Source organism: Nelusetta ayraudi, unplaced genomic scaffold, assembly GCF_046127955.1.
Source record: "Nelusetta ayraudi isolate G7.1 ecotype Tasmania unplaced genomic scaffold, CSIRO-AGI_Nayr_v1 ptg000009l, whole genome shotgun sequence".
NCBI classification, from domain to species: Eukaryota; Metazoa; Chordata; class Actinopteri; order Tetraodontiformes; family Monacanthidae; genus Nelusetta; species Nelusetta ayraudi.
Window position 1 is genome coordinate 1,893,268 of NW_027466059.1, and position 25,783 is coordinate 1,919,050.

Sequence of the window (25,783 nt, forward strand, 5' to 3'; positions counted from 1 at the left end):
GGTGCATGATGATGATGATGATGATGATGAAATCAAAATCCAATGGTGCCCCATAGTGGTAATGATGATGATGGTATCCAAAGGTACCCGATGATGATGATGATGATGGTATCTAATGGTGCCTGATGATGTTGTTGTTGTTGAAGATGATGATGGTATTCAATGGTGCCCGATGATGGTGGTGATGGTATTTAATGGTGCCGACTGATGATGATGATGATGATGATGTAGTATCCAATGGTGATGTAATGATCGTTATCAGCTGATTGGTCTGTTTGCTGGACAGTATCATCATCTGACGATGGTGCTCCCCCTGACTGGTTGTTGGTGAGGTTGGTGGGTGTGCTTGTTAGTAGTGTCCAGGAGAGGTTGTCATACTTTCACCCTGCCGGCTGCACTGGGAGATCAAGTGGGACGTCAGAAAACATCAACATTGTTTGCCAACGCGCTCCGAAACCTCGCGCTCCTCCCACCATTATCCTCAGACTGAGTCTCAGCCTGCGGGGCTCTTGAAGCGAGCGCTGCGTTCGCTGTCGCTCGGCGTTCTCCTGCTGACGCTTGCGTTGTGTTGAATGGATCCTGAGGCGCTGCCAGCAGACTGATGGAGCCGCTGCTTGGATCGACAGATCTGGGCTCAGTCAGCCTCTCCTAATGCTAGCCAGACTGTAAAAAAAAAAAAGAAAAGACAGGAAAAAAAGAAGGGAGGCTGGGAGGTGAAGACAAGCTGTGGACCCTCTGCAATTAGCACTGTGTCAATTTGGGGGTTGCGAGGCAGCCGATAATCTCGCGTCTTCTGTCGTGTCTGTGGTGAGCGTCCAAAAACACACGCGTGTGTGTGTGTGGGTGGGGGTGCTGCTGAATTATTGGCTGCCAGTCCCCCCCCCCCCCCCTCCATAAGAGGACTTTCTGTCTGGAATAAGTGCTTGTTGTCTCATATTTTTGTCTCATATCTGTGCCGTCAGCTCGTCAGAGTACCGTCTGGTTCCAGTCACTGAGGCCTGGCTGGCTGGCTGGCTGACTGACTGGCTGGCTGGTTGGCCGACTGACTGGCTGGCTGGTTGACTGGCTGACTGACTGGCTGGCTGGTTGGCCGACTGACTGGCTGGCTGGTTGAGTGGTTGGTTGGCTGGCTGGTTGAGTGGCTACCTGGCTAGCTGGTTGGCTGACTAACTGGCTGGCTGGTTGAGTGGTTGGTTGGCTGGCTGTTTGAGTGGCTACCTGGCTAGCTGGTTGGCCGACTGACTGGCTGGCAGGCTGGTTGGTTAGCTGACTAGATGGCTGGCTGGCTGGCCGACTGACTGACTCTTTGACTAGCTGACTGGTTGACTGACTGACTCTGACTGACTGACTCTTTGACTAGCTGACTGACTGACTCTTTGACTGGCTGGCTGGCTGACTGACTCTCTGGCTGGCTGGTTGACTGGCTGATTCTCTGGCTGGCTCGGGGCTCCAGGAGTCGCAGCCAAACGACGGGCGGCCTGAGAGCGCTGGCAGCAGGCGCACGCACGCGAGAGGAATTTGAATGCACGCACAGGACAAATGTGTGACCTGCTGTCAGCCGTCGCTGCCGCCGCCACCGCCTGGTTTAACTGCGAAGGGAGTGAGCCGAGGAGGAAGGGGGAGGTGAATGAGTGGCTGGACAGAGTCGGAACAAAGCGGGCAGCGTGCGACTGGAGGACTGGGGCGTGGCGCCGGCCAGAGTGAACCGTGTCGTTGACGTACGCGGCCGTTCACTCCAACCTCAAAACCTCCAGCGTGTTTCTGTGAAGCCGGCTGAAATTTCCTCCCTCAAATTTTTCCCCTCTTTTGTCCCTTGTGCCTCAGAGTGCTGGCGTCCGCCGATGTGTGTGTGATGATTTCATCATCATCATCTGATGATGATGAGCAAAATGAGAACGAAACCAAAACGCTTCAGATCTGGAGATCTTAAACCCCTCGATTAGTTGAGAAGCTTTGTGCTTTGAGGTCTTGTGGTGTAACGACTTTCACGTCCTTCAGTCATCCAGTGCGGCATATAGCCCTCTGTTTGCAGCCTGCCACAGAAACGCTGAGCCTTCCGCTAGAAATTGACGCTTTGTTGGAGCCTCCTTATGTCCACATGTGACAGCAAACAGCATGGAGGTGTCATTGCACTGCCAGTGCCCTCTCTGACATCACGAAGGGCTGATTTCCAGAATGTTTCAGCCCGTTCTTCCCTGAGAAGTGGAGCAGGCGAAAGAAGGAAAGGGACGGATCTGTTTCAGTTTGAATCTGCCCTCGGAGGAGGACGGATGTTAAAATTATCAGCACTGTCATCTGTCACTTGTCTTTCTGTCCCCTCCCTCCTTTTTTTCTCGCAAGTCATCCTGTGAAGGTCGTCTGAAAGTGGCCCCTCCCCCACCGTCCCCTCCGCAGCTTGTCCCACTTCGGAACTGGGACGGCGCACGGCGTGAATTTAGCAGTCGGTTCGAGTCGAGTCGTCCCGGCGGCTCTCGGGCAGTGACGCTGCAGAGTCGTCCTCGGCCCTCCGTCTCTTCCAACGCTTCACCTCCACTGTTCTGAACCCGGGATTTTGTCGTTCGTCGCCGACGGATCTCTGATGAACACAGATCTGTTTTTTGCTTTTTTTCTTTCATCCTTTCATGCTAACAAACATTAGCATTGTGCCTCTGCAGGCTCTGCGCCAGTGTTTTTCAACCTTTTTTGAGCCACGGCACATTTTATGGCACAGAACAAATGTTCACAGCTCAAAAATAGCCCTTGTTTACAGCCTCCTGCTGGGAGGGCTATCGTTGAGTTGTCTTTGCCCTTCGTGACATCACACAGTGATGTCATCTAGTGAAGCACTGTTTTTCAATGTTTTTTGAGCCACATCACATTTTTTAAATTGACTAAAATCCTAAACTAAACATAGTATTAAATCACACTTTCTAGCCTCACAATGGTGACATTAGTCTCCCAGTGTGACACCTGGGCCTGTTTAGATGCACACAAAGCTCACATTCCTTTTGAAACACAGTCACCCGGCAAAGGAATGTTATAATTTTTTTTTTAGACCAATTAAGTGAAATTGGAGAATTTCTCACGGCACACCTGACATTATCTCACACTAGTAGACGAGTGTGCGGTGGCACAGTGGTTGAAAAAAACACTGCCCCGCGCATCCTCATTGTCTCCATGCTAATGAAGGGACTGGAAGGCTCGCTTCGGCATCGTCCTTCCTCCTGCAACGCCTGTTAACTCGCCGCAGCGGCGGCGCACCTCTCCAGCCTCCCTGACGGCCGGCGGTTGCTAGGAGCCGCGCTCTCCCCCTCGCTGTGTAATAAGCGGCCGCCGACAAAGAGGGTCACCGCTGATGAGCTTCAGAGGCGTGTTGTGTCTGTGCGGCGAGACACTCCTCGTCCTCCTCCGGCTTTCAGGAAAGCTTGATTTCAAAAATCCGCCTTTGCATGTATGTCACGCTTATTTATGTCAGTTTGTTTTTTTCTCTCCTTTGAATCAGTTTGTAAACAGTGGCTGGCTTAATTATAAAGAATTAAATGCACTGACCGTCCCTCAAGAATTTACATTTCTTTGTCTCTTTGTGCAAAAACTAACGTTCAGAATGTTTTCATTTAGTGGGTCATTTATTAGAGCTCAAGATTTTACATTTTTGTCTTATTTGTATTTACAGCATATGATTATGTATTCTTGGACTTTATGAAATGGCCCAAAGCATTAAAAAAAACAACTGACGTAACGTTGGATCAATTCTGTTAAAAGGGGCCAGATAAGCAACGTGGATCAGGCTCAAGCGTTGGTCTGGACGTTGGTGTGATGAGCTGCGGCTGATAACACGGCGCCCCGTTCGAATCCACGCAGTCGCAGAAACAGCTGCTGCGCTAATGAAAAGCTCCTCATGAAAACATCTCCGGAATAATTAGAGGAGCTGAGCGGCGGCGGCGGCGGCGGCAGCACAGTCTCGCCTGAAACAAAGATGAAAGCTGCTGGTGATGAAATGGAGGCGTCTGATTGGCCGCCGGTGAACGAAGGCGGCGGGGCGATTGGCTCTTGGCTTTGGAGTGGCTGCGTTGTGGTTGGCTGTTGTCAAGGTGCTGAAATGTTTCAGCCGTGTGTGTGTGTGTGTGTGTGTGTGTGTGTGTGTGTGTGTGTGTGTGTGTGTGTGTGTGTGTGTGTGTGTGTGTGTGTGTGTGTGTGAGAATCTGAGGTCAAGGTGAGGAGACCAGTGGGGTTTGATTTAGTCTGAGTTGGGTGTGAAAACTGGCTGACGGAGTTGCGCGCACACACACACACACACACACACACACACACACACACACACACACACACACACACACACACACACACACACACACACACACACTCTCTCTCGACAGTTGAAATGCTGATTGGTTGTTGTCTCTCTGGTGTGTTGCTGATCTGAACAAACTGAAGGAACAGTTCAGTGTTTTTGCAGGATATTCCAGGTTGGGTTTCGTGTTATTTCATTTAAATTATGCAGGCTGATTGTTTCAAGATCTTGCTAACTCGTTTTCGAGATCCCTGAGATCTCTAGTTTTTTAATTACCGGCCTCAGCAGGAATCCATTGGATTTATCTCGGTGCGGCCGAGTTCAAGCAAAGTGTTTGTAATTGAAGAAGACCAATCAGATTTATTAAATGGTATGTGGCTAGTGGCTAGCGGCTAGCACAGGGGTGGGCAAACTTTTTGACAATGGGTTTTAAAATGTGACAGAGGGGCCGCAGCAGGAGCAGATGGAGGGAGTGTTTTGGTGACCCACCAGGAGAAAGAAATATGTCATTGGATGTGCAATTTGAAAATAAACAAAAGCATTACATCAAAATACCTGTCTTTGAAGCCCTGCAGTATTTCGCTCTTCCTCTCGTCCCAACTTGGCCCACTTGGACACGCGATGGTTCTTCTCGCTCGGCGGACAGAATTTGTGGCCCAGACATGAAAGTGCAGTTGCCAACCCTGCCTCTCCGCCTTCCTTTTTTTTTTTTTGGCACGCTGAAACCATAAAGCGCCGCTCGTAAACCGCACCGGCGACTTCCTGTGTGCAGGCGACGTTTGAGGAAGTCGCAGAATATCAAAACACGTCTCTGTTTTTGAGCCATTGATAAAATCCTCTCGCTGCTGCTGCTGCTTCTGCTGCTTCTGCTGCTGCTGCTGCTTCTGCTGCTGCTGCTGCTGCTGCTGTTGAGCCTTTACCCTGAAACTCGCCATCTTTTTCAAATGCACTTCAAGGCATTAGGCTGGAGAGCTCAGCCTTGATTACAGGAGGTGAAGTCGAGCCTCCACCTGCAGCTCAGTGCGTCTCGGCCTGACTGACGCACTGATTAGGTGGTCTGAGGACTGAGAGAAGGAGAGGACGGAGGCTGAGCAGCTGCCGCCAGGGAGAAAAAAACAATCAGCTTCAACACATGCGCACGCACACACACACACACACACATACACACGGTCCTCAGAGTGGATTTGATGGCTGGAAGCAGGAGGAGGAGGGGCTACTGTGTCTGAGCTGCCCTTATATCTGAAGTCATCATGGTGTGTGTGTGTGTGATTAGACGTGCCTTTTTGTTTGGATTTGGATCGACCAGCAGTGTGTCAGACGGGGATAAAAGTGAGCGTGTTTGCATGAGATAATAGTCGTCTTTGCCCGATGGGAGTTTATAGGTGACGCATATTAAGTAGATTTGAAAAAATGTCTTTTTATGTTTGTTGCAAAACGAAGACGATTCCTGCTTGCTGGAGAAAGGAGACTTTTTTTTTTCAGCTGATGTGTCACAGTAGCTGCGTTTCCATTACCCCTAGAATTACACAAAATCTAAATATCAATAAAAAATTGGTAATGGAAAACCAACCTAAACTGGGAAAACCTCTCAAATATCGCTAAAAGGTTTTTACGCTCTCATGAGGTGGATTTTCAGAAGTATGGATGTAGAGGTATAACGCAAAAGTGTCACAGAAACTCAGTTGCTCAACTGCCTGATGTTTTTTGGTGGATATTTCGTTTGATTAACTCTCGCTGCCACAATTTCAAAACAGAAATTCACAAAAACTGAAGTGAAATATCAAAAGAACTTCACTCCGTGTCACATGACTCTCTGTGCACACCGTGTGACTTCAAGAGCATTGGAACCTCTTGTTTTCACATTTGACCTCTTGCCATTAGCTGTATTTCCTGTTAGCGGTCCACACCCGCCGCTTCCCGCTGCTTCTCCCACCACCTCTGACTTGTTCCAGCCCGCGCCGCTCGCACAGAGGGTCCTGGAGGTGCGGCAGACCTCCCCTCATCTGCCGCCTTTCATCCCGAACTGATTTATTGATGAGGCCGCGATCGTCTCCCCTTGTTTGCCCGGCTGGATTTACACTCTTGTCTTCTCCATTATTCATCCCTCCGTGTTGGTGTGCGTGAAAAATTTGCAGCGTAGCGTGTGTGTGTGTGTGTGTGTGTGTGCCCAAACGCTTGATCTTGTGACGATAATTAGTGTGTGTGTGTGTGTGTGTGTGTGTGTGTGTGTGTGTGTGTGTGTGTGTGTGTGTGTGTGTGTGTGTGTGTGTGTGTGTGTGTGTGTGGAAATTCATTCAGGCCTACATTGTTTTGCTTTTGTTTTGTTTTTTACTACAAGCCTGGAGGCTCATCCTTGCAGGCGATATGTTTGGTCTAATGGCTGCATTCTTGCTGCTAAATGGAGTGGAGCTAATCTACAGCGTTGATACCACACACACACACACACACACACACACACACACACACACACACACACACACACACACACACACACATGAACTGATGCAGATATAGAAAACCCATATCTGCCCTCAGGCTGCGCTAGGCTAGCCGCTGACGATGTCACACATCCGTCTTGCCGAGCTCTGTCGGAAAGCAGCTTTTTTCATTGGTTGTCAAGGAAGAAGATGTTTTTTTTTCTCGCTTTGTTTGTAGATCACAATGCAGTTTTTGGTGGGACACCTCAGCTACAGCATGTTATGAATAAAACAGAAGGATGACCAATGATGGGCCTCTGTTGTATAAATGCTTTCTTCTGCCTCTCATCCGGCGTGCTGAACTCTCTGCAGGAAGTCTCCCACTTGTCTCTTTGCAGCTCTTTTCAAATCCCGACTGTGTCAACGGGCTCTTGTCCTCATCACATCTGACATCGCAATTTGTCATTTCCCCCCTTATCTTCATTGTCCTTTTCCTTTTCCTGTCTGGTCTCTGTGAGCCATTTTTTCATTATTATAACTTTTTTAAATTTTTTTTTTATGTTTCTCACGTGATACCAAACAGACATTGGTTCCACAGGCAAAACCAGAGGTTCTCTAAGCGGCATCCTCTGAAAGTTGGGCGGCGAGACCTCGGCCTGCTGTGTTACTCTGAGCAGCAGTCACAGCAGCTCTGTAGGTTGGCCCGGCGTGAACCTTTTGGTGCAGAACCCGTCTCTGGAGCCAGGAATTTGGTTTCAGGAAAGACTTTTTATGGCTTCTATAGACCAATAAAAATGAATGATTTGAACACAAATTCTAATAATCGGAGGGAACATGAAATAGTGTTTTAAGAGGCGGAAAACCAGCTGTTACGAAAAAGAAAAGCTCCTCTGTCCTAATATTACACCATTATTTGCATATATTTGTAATTTATGTGCCTTAGAGTCCGCTAATGCGCCAGAATAGCAAGTCTCAGCACATTTATTATTGTTGGAATCTCTCTCATACCATCAGAGAGACTCCAATGGAACATATTGTAGAAATAAATCTCCGAGTCGGAGGGTTGTTCAGGGATAAAGTGGGTTTCGGTGACCGAGGCGGCTGATCTTGTTAAAGCGGGGACCTCGATTTGTGACCCTGTTTGGGGGTCTTTGTGCTACCCTGTTAGCCTGCGGGGTCGCAGCGGAACTCCAGCAGAAGCTTTTTTTTTTTTTTAGTGCTTCGCCGACAGCATGCAGCCAGGCGCATTGAGGTCTTCTCTCAATAATGGAATCAGCTGGTAGCAAAGAGGAGATGAAAATCTCCGTCTGCTCCCCATCATCCGCTGCAGACTCTCACAACTCAAATATAGAACTAACAGGTGTCGGATCAGGGACTGGTCATTTTCACTTCCTCACTGTGTTATAGATGCTGTGTATTTTCCACCGGAGGACCAGATAATATTGCGTCAGTTACATATTTCGAGTATATATTTATAGTGTATGGTGTATTGTATGAATTCAAACAATATACATTTCTAAGATATGGTACTAGAATGGATATGTACTTATATCCATGTGATGTATTTAATTATAGTACAGGAGATAAAGATGTATTTATGTAGCTGATGGTAGTGTGATGTATATATACATGTGTGTATATGTATATACAGATATATTTTAATATAAAGGAGTGTGATCTGTACGTCGTATGATGATTGTATAAATATATAGTTGTATTGATGACATGGGATTACTATTATTATTATTATTATTGTTGCATGAAAGAGTTAAGTAGTCATAGATGATTTTTTTCTTCTTTTATTTTGAAACTGGAGAAACACTTTTTGCTTGTTGCTCATTTTTGTTTTTACTTCTATCTTGTTCCTGATTTTATACATCTTTTTTTTTTTTTTTTTGTGTGCATATATTATGTAGGACCCCTAGGAAGAGTCATCTGTGACAGCGCCACAGCTAGTAGCAACTAAACCAGTGGCAGAGAGGAGGGGAAGCCGACTAACTCAGCCGCGGACACTTTTATTTCCTTTAGTTTGTAATTGATTTACAGTAGTTGTCCCCGGCTTTCAATAAAGTTGCTCCTTGCGTCCCTTAATGGACACCTGATTAATAAAGCGCCCTCACCAGGAGCTTGATGAGAGCCTGAACCTCGGAGGCGGCTCAGACTTTCAGAGTAGTTTGTCCTCATTCCGTTGGCCAGCGTGCTTCCAACTCATCGTCGCAGGAAATGATTTGTGAGAAAGGCGGCGCTGGTAGCTGTCGAGGCTGAGGCGGAAGTGAAAGTGACCGTGACACACACTCGACACCGAGGCCCCGACCCCTGAACACACTCACACACACACACGTTCTAGGCCTGTTTCCCAACCACAGAGCAGGAACGGACTTTGCAGCATCTTCTGCTTTCCCCGCAACAGACGCTCGATTTCTGTTTGGATGGAAGAACTAAAAGTGAGAACTGAGATGGTGCTGCCGCCAATAAACGAAGCAGGCGGCGTTGGTTCCTTATTTACGCTTGGAAGCGTGAGCGTTCACCTCTGAGCAGCGCTGACGCTCCTGCGGGCGCCGGAGGGAACTTGCTTCGGGTGATTTGCTTCACGTCTCAGTTCTGTGCTTTGTTCACTGGTTCGACCTTTACGGTGTCGGTCTGCTGTCTGGTTGGCCTGGTGGCCAATGTGCCGCTTCCATCTGCCTGAACGTGTGTGTTTTTATTGAAACTAGCAAGAGAACAAAGTGGCATCATTTCCTTGTTTGGTGCAAATATGTGGTGGTTGGACTGATCAGGGCTGGTGCTGATGTTCTCAGAATTCTCAGAGCAGATTTAGTGGAAAATGTCCTTTTTTTTTTGTGTACGGCAACTTGAAATATATTCCCTTTATATAATTCTTTTTGTGTTGTTTTTTTTCCGATTAAAAACCTGCTACCCGACTGAACGCACATCCTCTTGGAATAAAAATAAATAAACCGGACTTAATCCCAGCATTGATTGCTTCAAAATGAATAATAGCGACAGCAGCAGTGGCAGCGGGGCCTGAGAGGCCGGTATTGATCGTCCTCCTGCAGACTCAGATCCCGGCATCGAGCTGCGGGACCAACAGGAAGCAGCGGTGGTGAAACTGGAGGATCAATGAGCTGCGATGGAGGCATTAGCAGCACGGCGACCCTGCCCATGGGTTCTGTTGTCTTTTTGGAGGGCCGCTGATGTGAGAGCTGCTGGTGCCTCCGCGGTGGCTCCGCTGACATTTCGGACGCTGGGTTCCACACTGCTGTCCGTCAGTCTGTCCGGTTGTCCCCACCCGCCCCAGTTGTTCCATTAACCTCCACCTCTTCCGTTTCCCGCCGCTCTGCGGCGTCCTGCAGCTGCTCAGCGGTATTTTCGACGGGCCGTAATATTCGCCTGACCGTGCGTCCTGATCCAAATCTGTGGAAGATTTGAAGATCATCTCTCACTCTTGAGCAAAGCTGCTCTGATGCAAACGCACTCGGGGGGGGGGGGGGTTGGGGGTTGGGGGTGTTTCAGTTGGATGGACAGAGTTGGGCACCGACTCAGAAGAGGAAGAAGAGGAAGAAAGTTGTTGTTGTGATTTCCTGCTGTTTGGTGGTCGCGTTTGCTTTCAACACAGACCCACCAGCGTCACTAGTTCAACCCTCTGCGTTTTGGGCGTGTGGTTGGTAAAATATTCCAATTTTAGCACACTTTAGCATATTGCTAAACCTTTTTGCACTGTTGACAAGCTGCTTCCCTTGTTGCTCTGAAAGTGTCTGACAGGATGGTTAACTCCCAATGAAATATCAATGTTTCCGTTGTTGCTTTGTGGCTGGTTTGCCAGCTTGTCGCCTTTTTGGAATGAATCTCAGTTCAGTTGTGTCACGCTAACCATATGTTAGCACAGTTTGAGCACTTCAGGTATTTTATGTGTGCAAAATGGCATCTGATTTAACTAGGTAAATAAAGAGTCCAGGTAAATTCCTACATGTTCACAGGGACTTTATTTATCTATCTATTTATTTGTTTATTTATTTATTTATTTATTTATAGCATCGTTGGCTGCTTCTTCATTGCGACACAGCACGTTTTACTCTTGCGGCGTACAAAAAAACAATCAGTGTGCTTCTTTTTTAGCCCTTAACTGCTGTCATAAATCTTCAAAATTAAATATTTATGAATGTGTTAACTGATGACACTGATGGGGAGGCCGTCTGTCCGTCTGAGGTCCACTTCCTGTCGGAGGTCGCGTTCAGGCTGAGACACTCGTGCAGGACACGCCCAGTGGAGCTCTTCCCCATCAGCGACCGTCACATAAAACCTGCACATATTTTTATATATATATTCTTTCCATCTTTCAGGTACTTTCAGGTATCACAATTGGGCTGAATATTTCCAATGGCCCACATATGCTTTCAATGAACTGGTTTACGCGTTGCTATTTCTTCACAGGATGACCTGCTCTCTGTAAAAGAAAGCAATTTGCTTTAGAGTGTTTTTCTGAATTCGCTCCAGTGCGTCGGGATTTAAAAGGGGGGGAAGCAAATGCGGAGAAGAGAGTCCGACACCAGCCAAAAGTGGGTATGAACCATTTTCTCCTGTCTTGCGATGACAAACAACAGACAGAGTATAAAAGACACATGACGCTAATTGATTCCAATCGGCGAGGAAGCCATGGCAACGGGGCTTCTTAAGGGGAGGTCTGATTGTAGAGCCGAGGGGCTCTTAAATCAATATCGCTCAGCGCAGACAGTGATGCACCATTTTTGTGCGTGTCCGTGTGTGTGTGTGAGGCAGCGGGCCCCATCCCCGTGCCAGGAGGAGAGTGGTGCAGGCCACGATGATGTCATTCTCCGATGGGAAATGTAATCGCGTGGAGGACGGAGAAGTGGCTCTGCAGCCTGTCTTAAAACACGCACGCACACGCACGCACACACGTGCACGCCAGTGACCTTTTTGAGGAGGGCAGTGTCAGGGTGCGATCACATGCTCCTCCTCTCTGCTCCGTTCCTCTCTTCTCCCCCTCTGGTGTGCTTTAAAAAAAATAAATTGAAAAAAATAGGTCAAACAAAAATAGGCCAAAAACACGAAGAAAATGTAGAAACATCCTCTCGGTGAAGGACGACCCCGACACGTCCGGTCCGGTGTGGATATTTGATCTGCGTATTCGTCAGTAGGGTGGAGGATGAATGTTGTTTCCCCTCCTCAACGTGCCAATTATCACTGAATCATCTTTTGTGCTGCAGCTTCTAGACTCGCTGAGTTTAAAAAAAAAACTCCAAAGTGTCGCTCGTTTGCCGTCATTAAGGACAACAGAACTTTCACCTGCGGTGTTTTTCCCCCTCGTTACAAACACACACTCACACTCACACACACACACATACACTTCTGCAGCGCTGCACTGAGTGACCCGGCACTCTGTCTCAGTGTTTCTGGCACCAGCTTGTGTCTGTGTGGGCTCAGTTCCTGTGAGCTCTGCCGGCCCGCTGGAATTCAGGAATTCACACACACACACACACACACACACACACACACCCTCATGCAAAATATTTATTATGCATCTCTATTTTTTTCCCCTCAAGTCTTAACCTTTAACTTCTCCAGGAAAGTTTTCCACACGTTAGCGGACAAACGGAGTGCTGTGGGAGCCGAGGCTCCGCGCTGTCGATGTGGCTCAACTGGACGTGTTGGAAGAAATTTTTTTTTATATACCTGGTTTAAGGTTTCTTTCTTTGGGGGGGGGGGGTAGAGTGGAGTCATCAGAGAGGGGAGCAACACAAAATGACGTGTGGAGATGAAAATATGCCAGTCATTCTTTGATGATATTCACGGACCCTCAATATTCCGAAAAATACATTTTTTTCAAAAGGTTAAACTGACAAATTACTGTGTTTGATGCCTAAGTAAAGATTTGGCTGCTTGACTGGAACAGTTTCAGACTAATAATCCCCTTTAACAGCTAATCTGCCTGTGATCAGTTTGACAACCAACTCCATGTTCTGGAACCAGAGGAATCACCAATTTTAATTCCTGGTGGTCTGACTGCTGTCTTCGCCTACTCTTCAGGCTAGTCAGGTTTTGAATTCTGGCTTTAAAGTGACGCAGGCAAATGAAATTCATTCGTCTGACTTCAGACTCAGCAGCACGAAAGAGAAACGTGTAGAATTACCAGTGATGTTTGACAATTGGTTGATTCATTCAGAGTTAATAGGAGAGCAGATGAGTTGCATGTTTATGCAACTTTGTGTGTGTGTGTGTGTGTGTGTGTGTGTGTGTGTGTGTGTGTGTGTGTGTGTGTGTGTGTGTGTGTGTGTGTGTGTGTGTGTGTGTGTGTGTGTGTGTGACTGCTCAGTGTCTGATCCTGAAGTTCCAATATTAGCCGTGAGGTCTGATGGCTGCAGTGCAGCTCTCAGTGTCGGGGGAGTGAAACACACCTTCTTTGTGTTTTGAAGCAAACGTATGTGAGCTTGTGTGTGTGTGTGTGTGTGTATGTGAAGGAATGCTGAGGTTTGGTGGCTTTTGCTGTTAAACTGGTACACCCCCCCCCTCAGCTGGAAACCTGCGAGACAAGTCCGGCTTTTCATCTGCATTTCATATTTCGGTTGAGTGTCGGCCCCCCCCGGCAGCGCCACCCCTCCTCCCCCCACTGCTTTTACAGGATCCTGAAGGCTCCCTGCTTCCTCTCGTACATACATTAGCTGCAGGGAGAGACGTCATTCACTGGATGTAGTGTCGTTTTTTTTTCATTCCCTCGCCGTGTGCCAAAAGGTTTTACGGTGATATTTTAAAGTTAAAGATGATAAAATGTTTATGGAGAAGAGAGGCAGCATGAATAAAAAATACATATATATATATTGTGTGTGTGTGTGTGTGTGTGTGTGTGTGTGTGTGTGTATGTATATGCATATATACATATATATGTGTATATGTGTGTGTATATATGTACATGTGTATATATACGTATATATGTACATGTGTGTATATATACATATATATGTACATGTGTGTATATATACATATGTATGTATGTATGTATGTATGTATGATATATACACATATATACACAAATATACATATCTGCAGTATACATACATATGTACATGTTATTAGATGTATATGCAAATACATAGAAGAAAGCAAAGGTATGCAACATTCTAAAGTTTAGAATGTTGTAGGAATCTAAACATTCTAACATTCTAAAGCAACTATAAAGTTTTCATGTATTTAAAATGATTGTTTTGATGCGATTCGTGCCATTTTCCGACTTCAAGCGCGGCGAGCGTCCAGAGACGTAACTCCGTAAAACAAAGTAACTCACTCCCATTGAAGGTCAGACGGGGGCGCTGTCTCGATGGCAGGGGCTGCCTGCAGGACCGCCGTGTTGAGGTCCAGCAACAAGACGGCGGCGCCTCGAGACGTTAATGATGTGGGCCCCCCCCCGGCTGATGATTTATCGGCTGAATTGAGCGAAGTTATTGCAACATCAAGACTGTTTAAGCCGAGGGCTCAGATAATTATTTTCCTTGGCAGCTCTTCTGTGTAAACTCCAAAACACTCGGCGGTGACTCATGTTTTTTTTTTTTGCTGTTTTCCTCTGGAAGGCGGCTCACCTCGTGAGATTTCAGCGTGAGACCTCTCCTCCGGCCAGACTCCCGGTGAGGGCCGACTGCTGTTTGCTCTGCTTTTTTCTTCTTCCTCTTCTTCTTCATCTTTTCCTTTCAAGAAAAAGAAAGGATACGTCCCCGCGGACTGTTTCCTCGTCATCAAACAGATGCGGCCATTCATGGGAACAGACCGTAACGTTACACGCCTCGGAAAGCTGCAACGGTCACAGAGAAACTTTCATGTTCTTTTATGAGTTTGGCAGCGTCGTCAGCATACACACATAAACACACACGCATAAAATCCAAGCTAATCTTCGGCCCTCTCGGTTATTAATAGTTTAGAAATCCACACTTGGCTCGCAAACACAGATGAGTTCAGACTGCAGCAGCCTCCCAGTCCTTATAATTGTATCAGGTTGTGTTTTGAATGTGTGTGTGTGTGTGTGTGTGTTCACGGCTTTTGGCTTTTGGCTAGTGGCTAAAGTGGCTAAAGTGGCTAAAGTGGCTATTTTGGACACTGCGGTGGCGACACGGCCGTCGTTGTGGGGAGACGTGTTGTGTTTATCTGTTTTGATTCTGCCTGGCCTTTTTTTTTTTTTTTTTTTTTTTTGCTTCTTTTTTTTTTCGGAATCCATTTGGGGAATCACCCAAACTGTTGATTTGTGGATTCAGAAAGTGTCGCCAGCCGCCGCAGCCACAATGTGGCGGCTCGTGAAATACTTGAAAAATCCCATTTTTGAGTCTCGAGGTGCTTTTTTTCGGTTTGCTTTTTCGTTTTTTAGGTCTCGGCTACATATTTTTTTCGTCTTCTCTTTTCGTGCGCGCTCTCACGAAAGCCCCCCCGACGCCCACCCTCCCTGGACTCCACCTTTATTTCTGTGCGCTCCTTCGCCGCGTCGGCTCGGCTCGTTTTCCCTCCCACGCTGTCATCGCCTCGTATCCGATGGAGTCTAAAACGAAACACAGCTCATGCCCGTCGAGCACCTCCTCCTCCTCCTCCTCCTGCTCTCTCTTGCCTTACTAACCCTGGCGGCGATCGCCGTTAAAAGCCCGATGCTACAGTGCGGAGGCGGCGTCGGGAACGACACCCGCGGCGCGCAGGTGTGCGAGCGAATACCAGAAGTAAGCACCCCCCCCCGCCCCCCAGTTTTTCTCCCAAAAAAAAGAAGAGCGAAAAGAAAACGCTCTGCGGCTCCACGCCCGCGATTTGTCAGAGCCTCAGCTGGAATGCGACCTGGGTCTCCTCGGGCTGACCTTTGACCCCCGCCGACCATCCATCACAGCCGTTGGGCCGTACGGCAGAAGGCTCCTCGCCGCAGACGGGCCGCTGACAGACGGGTTCATTTCTTTCTTGCGGGCGGCCCAGGAGACGAGCCGCCCTCCTCGGACCGCTGGCATCCGTGACGTGACGGCGGAGGTCCGACGGGGGTCCCGGCTGTGGCGGGAGCGGAGGTGGGAGGTGTGGGGGAGGGGGCGGGGGTGAGCACCGGCCTTCGTGGGAACCCCTGTCAGGAAAGAAGGGAAGCGAACTTTCTGCTAATCTGGTTCCAGGGTAGAAAAAAGGTCATTACCCAAAGTAGGGATTTAGATTCCACCCCCCTCCCCCTTTAAACTGGTAATCCCTCATATCCTTTTATTTTGGTGACATCTGTGCTGTTTTTCTATGGCATTTCCTGGAGGTTGTTCCCGCACTGGGATGAATTTTAAATGATTTTTTTTATTTATTTTTTTGTTCCGTGCTCATCAAAATGGAATTACTAAACGAGGTGATTTACTTCCCCCCTCCCCCACCCCCTCCTCCTCCTCCTCCTCCTCCTCCTCCTCCTCCTGTTTATTACAGCAAAACCACTTTGATCTCTTTGAAATGAATCCTCGTACGCTCAAGTAAAAAAAAAAAAAAAAAACACAAGGGAATTTTTCATTCGACGTCGTTACGCAACGCCCCAAAGTTCTCGACCCTCACAAGCCTGGCGCGTCCGTCTAGCCAGCCAGATCTGTTCTGCGTGTTCAGTCGCTGTTCGCATTAAGCAGCCGGTCAGCCTTCCTTTCAGTTGCCATCAAGAAAAATATCATTAAAAAAAAACAAACCAAAACAGGAAGTGGCCGGTACAGCCTGCACTTACTGCAAGTGACTGTGAGTTTGGGTGGCTGGTCACCGCTTGACTGTAGTGATGAGCCACCCAAAAACCGGGAAGGCTGATTTTCCCTTCTACCCCCTCCTTAAAAGAACAAAGACCCGACTGGTTGGAAAAGATGTTGCTGGACTCCCAGCTGGCCTCGGCCTCTGCTGCTCGCCAGTGGGAAGCCTTGAGCTGTTGCCATGTGGTTCCGCTGGCAGTGAAAACCCCCCCCCCCCAAAAAAAAACCTCTTGACTGGTTCGCTTGGAATGTGACGCCGTGTTTGTCCAACAACCTTTCACCACGTTCTTCCCCAGATAGTAAAGCGATTCATTTTTTTTTTTTTTAACAATTTTTATTGATTTTTATTGTATATTTCAATTTTTGTTACAACTTCGTTGAACAACGACAAAGTCTTCATCCTGAGTTTAGGCGACTTTGATTAGAAATGACGAGAGGAATTTTTCCAATCGGAATCAGGACGGCTGGGTCAAACCTCATCTTGGCCTCTCGACCTCTTGACCTCGACCTCCCATCTTCTTGCGAGACCGTCTGTTTTGGTAACCTCAAACTGCACTCTGGTAGCTTCCAGCGACGCTTTCCGTGCCTTTCCGTTACTTCCAGTTCCTGTACTGACGTTTCATGACAAGTTAACCTTCGAACAGCTCATCAGTGTACAATAGAAGAGCTGCTGGGAATCTCATCCGTCCGTCTTTCGTCCACTTCAGTCCATCTCTTTGTTTCAGCCCTCTCTCTCTCTCTCTCTCCCTCTCCCTGTCTCTCGCTCTCACAGCGGTGGGCCTCGCCACTGCGGTGGGCGGTCAGCATCACGGCGGAGGGTCCCGTCGGCTGGCGGGACTCATCTCTTTATCTTCCTGCCCGCCACGTCCGCAGACTGAAGCGCGTTCTGCCACCAAAGTCCATAATATTTGGGGGAAAAGAAGGGGCGAGATTATTTAAATGAGATTCCACTGGAGCGACTCAAAAGGCCCAAATTCCACTTTGCATCAAAATATTTACCCTGGGTTTGGCCCGACATGGCCCGAGTGGGTTTCCTTGTTGAAGTACGGTTTGTTTTCAGTGTCCGTTCGTATTGTTCCTTGACAGAGGGGGTCGAGGGAGGGGGGGGGGGGGGGGGGGGGGGTAATAAGCCTGAGAATTTGTCTGAAAACTGAAGGGAAATGAACGATTTTCCAAGTGATTGATCTATTTGTTTATTTGCGGGCTGCGGAAAGTTATTATGTGACACATGGTGACAGAGGAAAAAAGGCCGCTAAAAGGCACATTTTGTTACAGAGCAGTAAAACTTCATTGGCCTTCATTCAAAGATTGCTCGGGCCTCCAGTTTGAGGGATGTTTCTGCCAAGTCGTTAAGGGAGAAGCCGTAAAGAACAAGTGAATAAAGGAGTGAGGGGTAAAAAAAAAAAAAAGCAGAGGCGAGTTTGCTAAACAAATTTAAAGCAAAAATCACTGGTCAGTAATGAATGACTGTAATAAAGTTAATGTAGTGGCAGAAATACTAAGATTATTGGCGACATCGCAGTTATAGCGTTGCCGTCTGTGAAGCTGGACAGTGTGTGTTGGTGCGTGTGCGAATGTCAGTGTGTGTTTGTGTGTGTGCGCGCACGCGCGCGCGCTCACAGATAGAATGGAGTGCTGTGTCCACTATCAACAGGGAAGTGGTGAATTACGCCATTGTGCTCTCATTACTGCCACTTTTGTGTGGAAGGTGGCAGCTGTTAATCTTGGCACACGGCTGGAGCCTTTGGACTCCCTCTCTCTCTCTCTCTGTCACACACACACACACACAGACACACACACACACACACTCACTTACTGACATTTACACACTCTGACGCACACGCGCGCTCTGATTAACTGGCCGGCACCCGTCAGACTCATGAAGCAGCCACTGTTCCTTGTTTTTTTTGAATCGCCGTTGGTTCATGTGTCTTATTAATTTGGCCACATTCACGATCCGAGACAGACGCAGCAGTGAGCCGGGTCCACTCCGACACTCCGACACTCTCACACACCACGACCGCGTCTGGATCCTTGCTGTAAATTGTGTAGATGCTAAATCACGTGTTGGTTGGAACCGAAAAAAAAAAAATCAATATCTTGTTTGTAATATATAGAATACCTTCTCTTCTACTTCTTCTTCTTCTCTCAAGATTCAAGATCTTTATTAGTCACATGCTCATGCTAGATATGCAGTAAATGACAAAAGTGGCAGTGCTTACAAGAGACTGTGCAAAGAGCAAACATCGTTCACTGTCGAGAAAGAAAGAGCAGCAGGAACAATCTGAACTTTATCTGCAGTGTGTAAGCGATGGTAAAAGTGTCTAAAAAAATCTAAAAATCCTTTTTCTTCTTCTTCTTTTTCCGTCTCCCTCCTCTGCAGCTGGAATGTCCTGAGTCAGTGCTTGGGGCCCAGAGAGCGCTGTGCTGATGGGACCTGCTGCGCCGCCATGAGCTCGCAAGATGGCGGCGGAGGCGGCGGAGGCGTCGGCGGCGTCGGTGGCGTGCGGCGGCAGCGGCTGGAGGACCAGGAGTTCAGCCTGCGCGTCTACCCAGGCGCCCTGGCCGAGGGCACCATCTACTGCCCGGTTGGCGCCCGCAAGAACACCACGGCGGCCGAGGCCATCGACGTGCTCATCGAGCGGCTGCGGCTGGAGCGCGCCAAGTGCTACGTGCTGGCCGAGGTGAAGGAGTTCGGCGGCGAGGAGTGGGTGCTCAACCCGGGCGACTGCCCCGTGCAGCGCATGATGCTGTGGCCGCGCAGCGCCCTGGAGAACCGCGGCGGGCTGGGCAGCGGCGACGACTACCGCTTCCTGCTGCGCGAGAAGAACCTGGACGGCTCCATCCACTACGGCGGCAGCCTGCAGATGTGGTTGCGGGTGACGGAGGAGCGCCGCCGCCTGGTGGAGCGCGGCTTCCTGCCACAGCCGGCCGGCGGCGAGCCGCCCGCCGACCTGTGCGCGCTGCCCGAGCTGACCGAGCGCGCCATGCTGGAGAACCTGCGCGCCCGCTTCCGCCAGGAGAAGATCTACACGTACGTGGGCAGCATCCTCATCGTCATCAACCCCTTCCAGTTCCTGCCCCTCTACAACCCCAAGTACGTCAAGCTGTACGACAACCACGCGCTGGGCAAGCTGGAGCCGCACGTCTACGCCGTGGCCGACGTGGCCTACCACGCCATGCTGCAGCGCCGCCGCAACCAGTGCATCGTCATCAGCGGCGAGAGCGGCTCCGGCAAGACCCAGAGCACCAACTTCCTCATCCACCACCTGACGGCGCTCAGCCAGAAGGGCTTCGCCAGCGGGGTGGAGCAGACCATCCTGGGGGCGGGGCCCGTGCTGGAGGTAAGGAGCTGATTGGCCGACGGAGCCTTGCTGTTGCTAGATTGGCGTTTTGAAATCCTGCCCCCATCTGTCCACATGCCAAAGTGCCCTCGGGCAAGACGTTGGACCCTAAATTGCTCCCAATTACGGCTGGTGCATGAATGTGTGTGTGCATGAGAGGCCATTGTAAACCCTGAAGGTGCTGGAAAGTGCTATATAAGTGCAGGCCATTTAGCATTTAGCTTTTCTGACGGTGCTTCTCAAGCAGAGAGAGAGAGAGAGAGAGAGAGAGAGAGAGAGAGAGAGAGAGAGAGAGAGAGAGAGAGAGAGAGAGAGAGAGAGAGAGAGAGAGAGAGAGAGAGAATATTAATAATAAGAAAATAAGAATTTTGAAATTTTAAAACCCCACCCAGAGTTGAACGCAGAAAACTTACCTTGCTGTTCGTCGCCACTCTCGTCGCTCCAACAGTCGATTCCGGTTGTTTCCAGAACTAATAAGGTTGGTTTCTCCGAGACGTTTGGCATCTAAGAGCCGCGACATTCCTCTGGTTCTCCTCGACGTCGGGGTATGCAGCGTGTGCATTGTTGCCTCCAATCAAAAGGAGCCTTTCGCTCAGAACCTTCTGGCATCGGGGGAACCTCGCTCGAAATCCCACAAAGCTCTTTATGAATTTGTCTCCTGTCTGAATTTGTTTCCTGCTCCATATCTCACTCTGCACCCTCAGGGGAGCGGTTGAGCGGAGACTCTCTCTCTCTTTGCGGCGGGTGCGGGGTGGGTGGGTGCGGGGGGGCCCTCGCAGCTCAAGATGGTCGGGTCGGTCGTCCGTGGTGTTTTCGCTTCTCTCCTCTCTCTCCTCTCTCTCCTCTCTCCTTCCTTTTGCATCCCGCTCAGGCCAAAAGCACCGTGGACGGAGCGCATGAGTGACAAAAGCCTGATGGAGTCTAAAGAGAAATCATCTTTTTTTTTTCTTTTTTTCTGTGCGTCTGATGTTAGAAAGGCAGCTCATGAGACGGGGCATGAAATTTTCCAGGGATTACGGAATGCCGCTCTGGAATTGGAATGCCTAGACATGCCGGGAAGCCTATATTTAGCAGTGGCTTTACTGTCTGTGGCTTCCAGTCAATATGTATATATATATATATGTGTATATAAATGTGCGGTATAAATTCAGCAGTAGTTGACCCAGATACTGGAATTTTCTATGTTGTCAAATCTCTGCATTGATGGAATGTTGCCTAATCCGCTGTGGATTATATCAATAAAGGATTATGGATTATGGAAATTCATCGGGAATTTCATGTTTTGTGAAGGTCCGTTCAAGGGCAACATGTTTCCTCAAACAGTAAATACGACTGGGTGACCTCGTTCCCTCCCAATAGCTTTTTTTTCTTTTCTATTTTGCTTTCCCGCTGCGGCGCTGAGCTTCCTGTCAGGACTTCTGGGGACGTGACGAGGCAGCTGTGGGTGTTGACGCTGCGTTCGTCCCGTGTGGAGGCCTGTACAGTAACACTCAGCAGCAGTGTGGGCCGTTGGAATGGATGGTTTGTCATCTGGAAGTCATGAATGGCCGCTCGGGCCTCAGCTGGCTAAGATGTTAAAGCAGCTGTATTGGTGTTTCCGCTGTTTTCTTTACTTTTAAATTGATTATACTTTTAATTTTTCAAGAACCCATAAAGTGGAAACTTTGCCCTTCCAAACAAGTCCAGTGTCCATCAAAGCATCATTTTCAGCAGGAAGCTGGAGCCCACTGGAGTTGGCTGTAAACACAGGGCTAAATATGCTGATTGTTAGCCTTATTTGTTTTTTTAAATCTATCTTCAGAGGCCACTTGGTGCCTTTAATGGGACAATATGGAACAGTTTTAAGACAACTTAAAGGTGGCTACTGCCCGACAAAACCTCATTTAAACTCGGATCAATGGAAAAGTGAATTTGCATGTGTCTCCCTCTGCAGTGCAGCTGTGTTTGCCCGACTGCCCCGCGAGCGGCGGCTCTGCTCTCTCGTCAGAGCTCGGATGCCACAGGCGAGCGACAGTGTCGGCGCGGCTCAAAGTGTGTTTTGATAGCGAGGCAGATAGAGGAAGGCCGCTCGCCGCGCAGCTACTTCCTGTTTGGCCACGCTGTGTTTTGTGCGTGTGTGTGTGTGTGTTAGTGTGACTGTGTGTCATGTTATCACTTCCTCATCAGTCACCTGTCTGGGAGAGGTGTGAAAAACACAGCGCAGGCTTTTAATCTCATGGAGATAAACGAGCAAAGCCGTGGCAGGAAGCTATTTCAGTCGCGTGGCGCCGCCGCCCCAATTGTGGCACATGGCGAGTGAAAAACTCTTTATTTTGTTTGCTTAGCACAGTTCCTTTGTCATTAGAAAGCATTTAGCATTTTTCTTTCCCTTCTTTTCTGGACATTAAAGACGAAATTGGAGCCGTGGCTTGTTAGCTTTTAGCACAGAGCCTGGAAATGAAAAGAATGAGATAGCCTGGTTAGCTAACAGCAATTAGTCACATTGCTTTGTTTTTTTTAAAATTAACAGTATGCCCAATGTTTTTGTGTATGATAGGAACATGATACACCATCATAGAAGAACATGTTGATATAAAGAGGCAAAACAATTCAGTCTTTTTTTCACCGTGGGCTCGCTGCTTCAACCAACTTATCTTTATTGTTACATGTGGCTTAGCTTAAAACAGCTAGCTGCGATTTTATCCTGTCAAAACAGTCAAAATGGGGTCAAACATCAACTTTGTTTTTCATTATGCATTCATACCCTCCAGATGCTACTAAATAAATGTCACTTGCTGGGCCTTTAAGGAGTATTTCTTTTTTTCTCCTTCTTCTTTTGAAAAAAAAAAGAAAAAAAAGAAAAGAAAAAAGTAGCCTCAGATTCCAAAGAAGCTCCATCACTCGCACACTCGAGGCTCTTGTTCTTAAACATTCCTCCTGCCTCCGCCGCTCATCCAACACTCCCTGACAGCTGAACACGACGTTCGCAGCGACGGAGCGGTTCGGTCCCACGGCCCGACGACAGGCAGCCGTCGACTGGCAGCGAAAGAAGTTCGTCCTCGGCCAAGGAACACAGCTGCCTCGAGCCCGACCGGCTGAAATCTTTTATTTGTTGCTTCCAAAATGTCGTAATGCCAACTGCGACGGAGGTTTGCCTCCGTCAGAAGCCGCGATGCGTCTCTGGAGAGTTTTTGAGTGTTTTCCGGGGGCGGGGGTGGGTGGGTGGGGCGAGGGGGGGGGCAAAGTCAGGCGGAAAACATGCGGTCTGCGAGCCCTGACTGGGTGGGTTTTCAACACTCGCTGCTCTTGGATGTGGTGGTTGAACAACTTTTTTTTTTTTTTGTTGCTCAGTTGTGTTCTGGGAGCCTCGGATAACCCTTTGTCTTCCTGTAGCTGGAGCTCACATTCCCCCCCCCCTGAAAAATGTAGCCGAGCATCGCTGTGACTGCGGCGCAATTATGGTATAATTTAAGCGCCGGCTTGGCTGTTGGAAGTGTTTATTCCTACATTTCACGCATATTTTGGCACTGAAACAATGAGCTAATCATAAAAAGCCGTATGGATTTCAACCCTTTTTGCTTAAATCTCAAGATTTTTTTTTTTTTTTTTTTTTTTAAATCTAAGCAATTATTCCGCTGCCAGAACATATTTCAGTTATATTCCTGACCTTTTCTGGGACAAAACAAAGAACCAAAACAAAATGTTCCCCCTGACTTCCTTGACTACAATATTTCTATTTGGTAAACTGAAAAAAAAAAAACAGGGTTAGGGTTAGGACCACGAACAGGCCGCTGTGAATGCGATGCGTACGAACAGTATTGACAGTGTGAGACTGCGTACGGCAACCCAGTGAGCTCCGGAGGGACATTTGGTATCGATCTTTGCATAAGAGAACTACATCTGCTACTTCCAGCGCAGTCAGACTCTCCGACCTTGTAGCTGCTTTAGCAGAGAAAGAGGAAAACTTTTCTCACAATGAATCATATTTCACTGACACGGGATGCTGCGGTCGGGCTTCTTTTTGGGAGCCGCGTGTATATGTGTGTGTGTGTGTGTGCGCGCGCCTGTAGACTCCGATAAATCACTTCTGCTCAGATTCTCTTAAGAGGCTTACTGCCAAAACGCCTGAATGGGAGCAGGGAGGAGAACCTGCAGGCGGCTGAAATATTATTTTTTTTAAACCTTGTTCTCCTTAAATATTTCAGGCAAATTATTTTTTAAGTCGTCCTTGTTTGATGGGCAAAAAATGTGAACGTCGATAAGCTGGTGCTGAGCGGCACCACAGGGAGGACGGGGTGGGGGCTTGGGCTGCATTTTTTTTTTGGGGGGGGGGGGACTGTCTTCAGCTCTGATTCACAGCTGCAAAGCTTCTCTTTGCTCAGTGGGAAAAAAAAAATCACCTCGTGAGCGTGATGGTTGGGAGAGACCTTTTGTAGTCCGAGTCTTTTTCCCCCGGCCTCTGCCTCTCCTGACCTCACCTGACCTCTCCGGCTGAGCTGAGTGGCCGGCCGTTCCATCCTTCACGTTTTAAGGTCAGCGGCCGTGCAGGTTGAAGGCGGTTCGAGCTCTGTGGGGTTCTCGCCCTGCACAGTGCAGAGCAAACTGACAGACGCGCTGCTGAAGAACTCAAATATCTACTGTAAGGACGCAATTTTCAGTCTGTATTAAATGGTTTGTGTTGGAGTTTTTCTTGACAGTTTTACGTCCACGTTTGAAGGCCAAAGCTGTACTGAACTGTGCAGCGTCTGGTCCGTTTTTGTAAATGACTCATGCCTTTTTCCCTCTGAATATTAATACTACTTAGAACAGTTATTTTTGTTTTTTGTTTTGTTTTTTTTGTTTTTTTTTAAGTTAAACTTACTGCATTGTAGTGTTGTCACGATCCTGGATTTTAGACTTCAATACAATATTTGGAAAAGTATTGATTTTCCATACGATTTTCCATACTAGCAACCGTGGAACTTTCGTTGAGGGCGGGGGAGGAAAAGTCAATTTTACATCACATTTAAAAAACCTAAATCTTAAAAAAGTCCCAAATTGTCATCAAGTCGGTCCTTGGAACAGACCAACTGACCTGGGGGTCCTTAAAGGGACCACCAGGACCACTTTGCAGGACCAGTTTCCTCCTGGTTTTGTAACCTCCAGTGTTGGCGTGACCTGCGGAAATGCCTGCCTGCCTGCCTTGCCTGCCTGCTGCATTAGGACCCTAGCAGACGCCCCTCCCCCACCCCACCTTACCAGATGGTTCCCATCCAGATGTCACCCCTCCCCCCTCCAATGCTCTTAACCCCTGGGGGCGGCCCCCGGGGGGGGGACGGGAGCTGTCTCCCACGACTGATAGATGGCTCCAGGTAGTGCCGGGGACCCTCGGCTCTTGAGCGCCCGCTTTCAAAGACCTTCGCCGTCGCCGAGTGCACGGCCGGCGGTGTTGCAGACGGAAGGGGTCTGCCGACGGCCACGTCCTTCAAAGCTCTGAAGTATGCGTATTTGTACCCGCACCCTGACGGTGACGCACCACAGTAGCGGTGACCAGAGGCGACTGCGGTTGAACCCGCTGAACCTCCCCCCCCCAGCGGGCGGAGGTGACGTGGCCGAGGCCTGCAGTACGGCACCTTGGTTCGCTTTTATGCCCGTGTGAGGAAAAACGGGACTGAGGAGGAGGAGGGTGAGGGCTTTGTGTACATGTGACTCTGACTGTGGCGGCCCCTGTCAGGACGTGTTAGCGGCGGTGCGGCAGGAGGAAGTGGAAGAGCCGCGGCTGAGCACGTCCCTGCTCTTTAAATCACAGGGAGACAGCTGACAGCTCTCAGCAGAGGACAGCTAGCTGCTTCCTCTTCCTCTTCGTCTTCGTCTTCGTCCTCGTCTTCTTCTTCTTCTTCTTCTTCTTCCTCTTCTTCTTTTTAATTGTTTAACTCTCCCCACATCTCTCCATTGGTCCATCTTTTTTTGCCGCCACTCGCCTCTCATTCACTGTTGACTGAGCAGGACATCTCCAAGAGCGTTTCTCAACTGGTGGGTTGCGACCCAATTATGGGTCGCCGAGCTGTTTCG

At 48.6% G+C, this 25,783-nt stretch overlaps 1 protein-coding gene across 12 annotated transcripts in view; it reads left to right on the top strand.

Moving 5' to 3' along the window:
- Positions 1–25,783, top strand: part of LOC142883978 (unconventional myosin-IXAb-like) — a 99,766-nt gene that overhangs the window by 7,994 nt on the left and 65,989 nt on the right. For all 12 annotated transcript variants that reach the window (XM_076019332.1, XM_076019336.1, XM_076019338.1 and 9 more), the window contains exon 2: positions 18,793–19,753. In XM_076019332.1, the coding sequence (XP_075875447.1) occupies positions 18,860–19,753 (894 nt within the window). In that variant the 5' untranslated portion in view covers positions 18,793–18,859. The remainder of the gene's footprint in view (positions 1–18,792; positions 19,754–25,783) is intronic.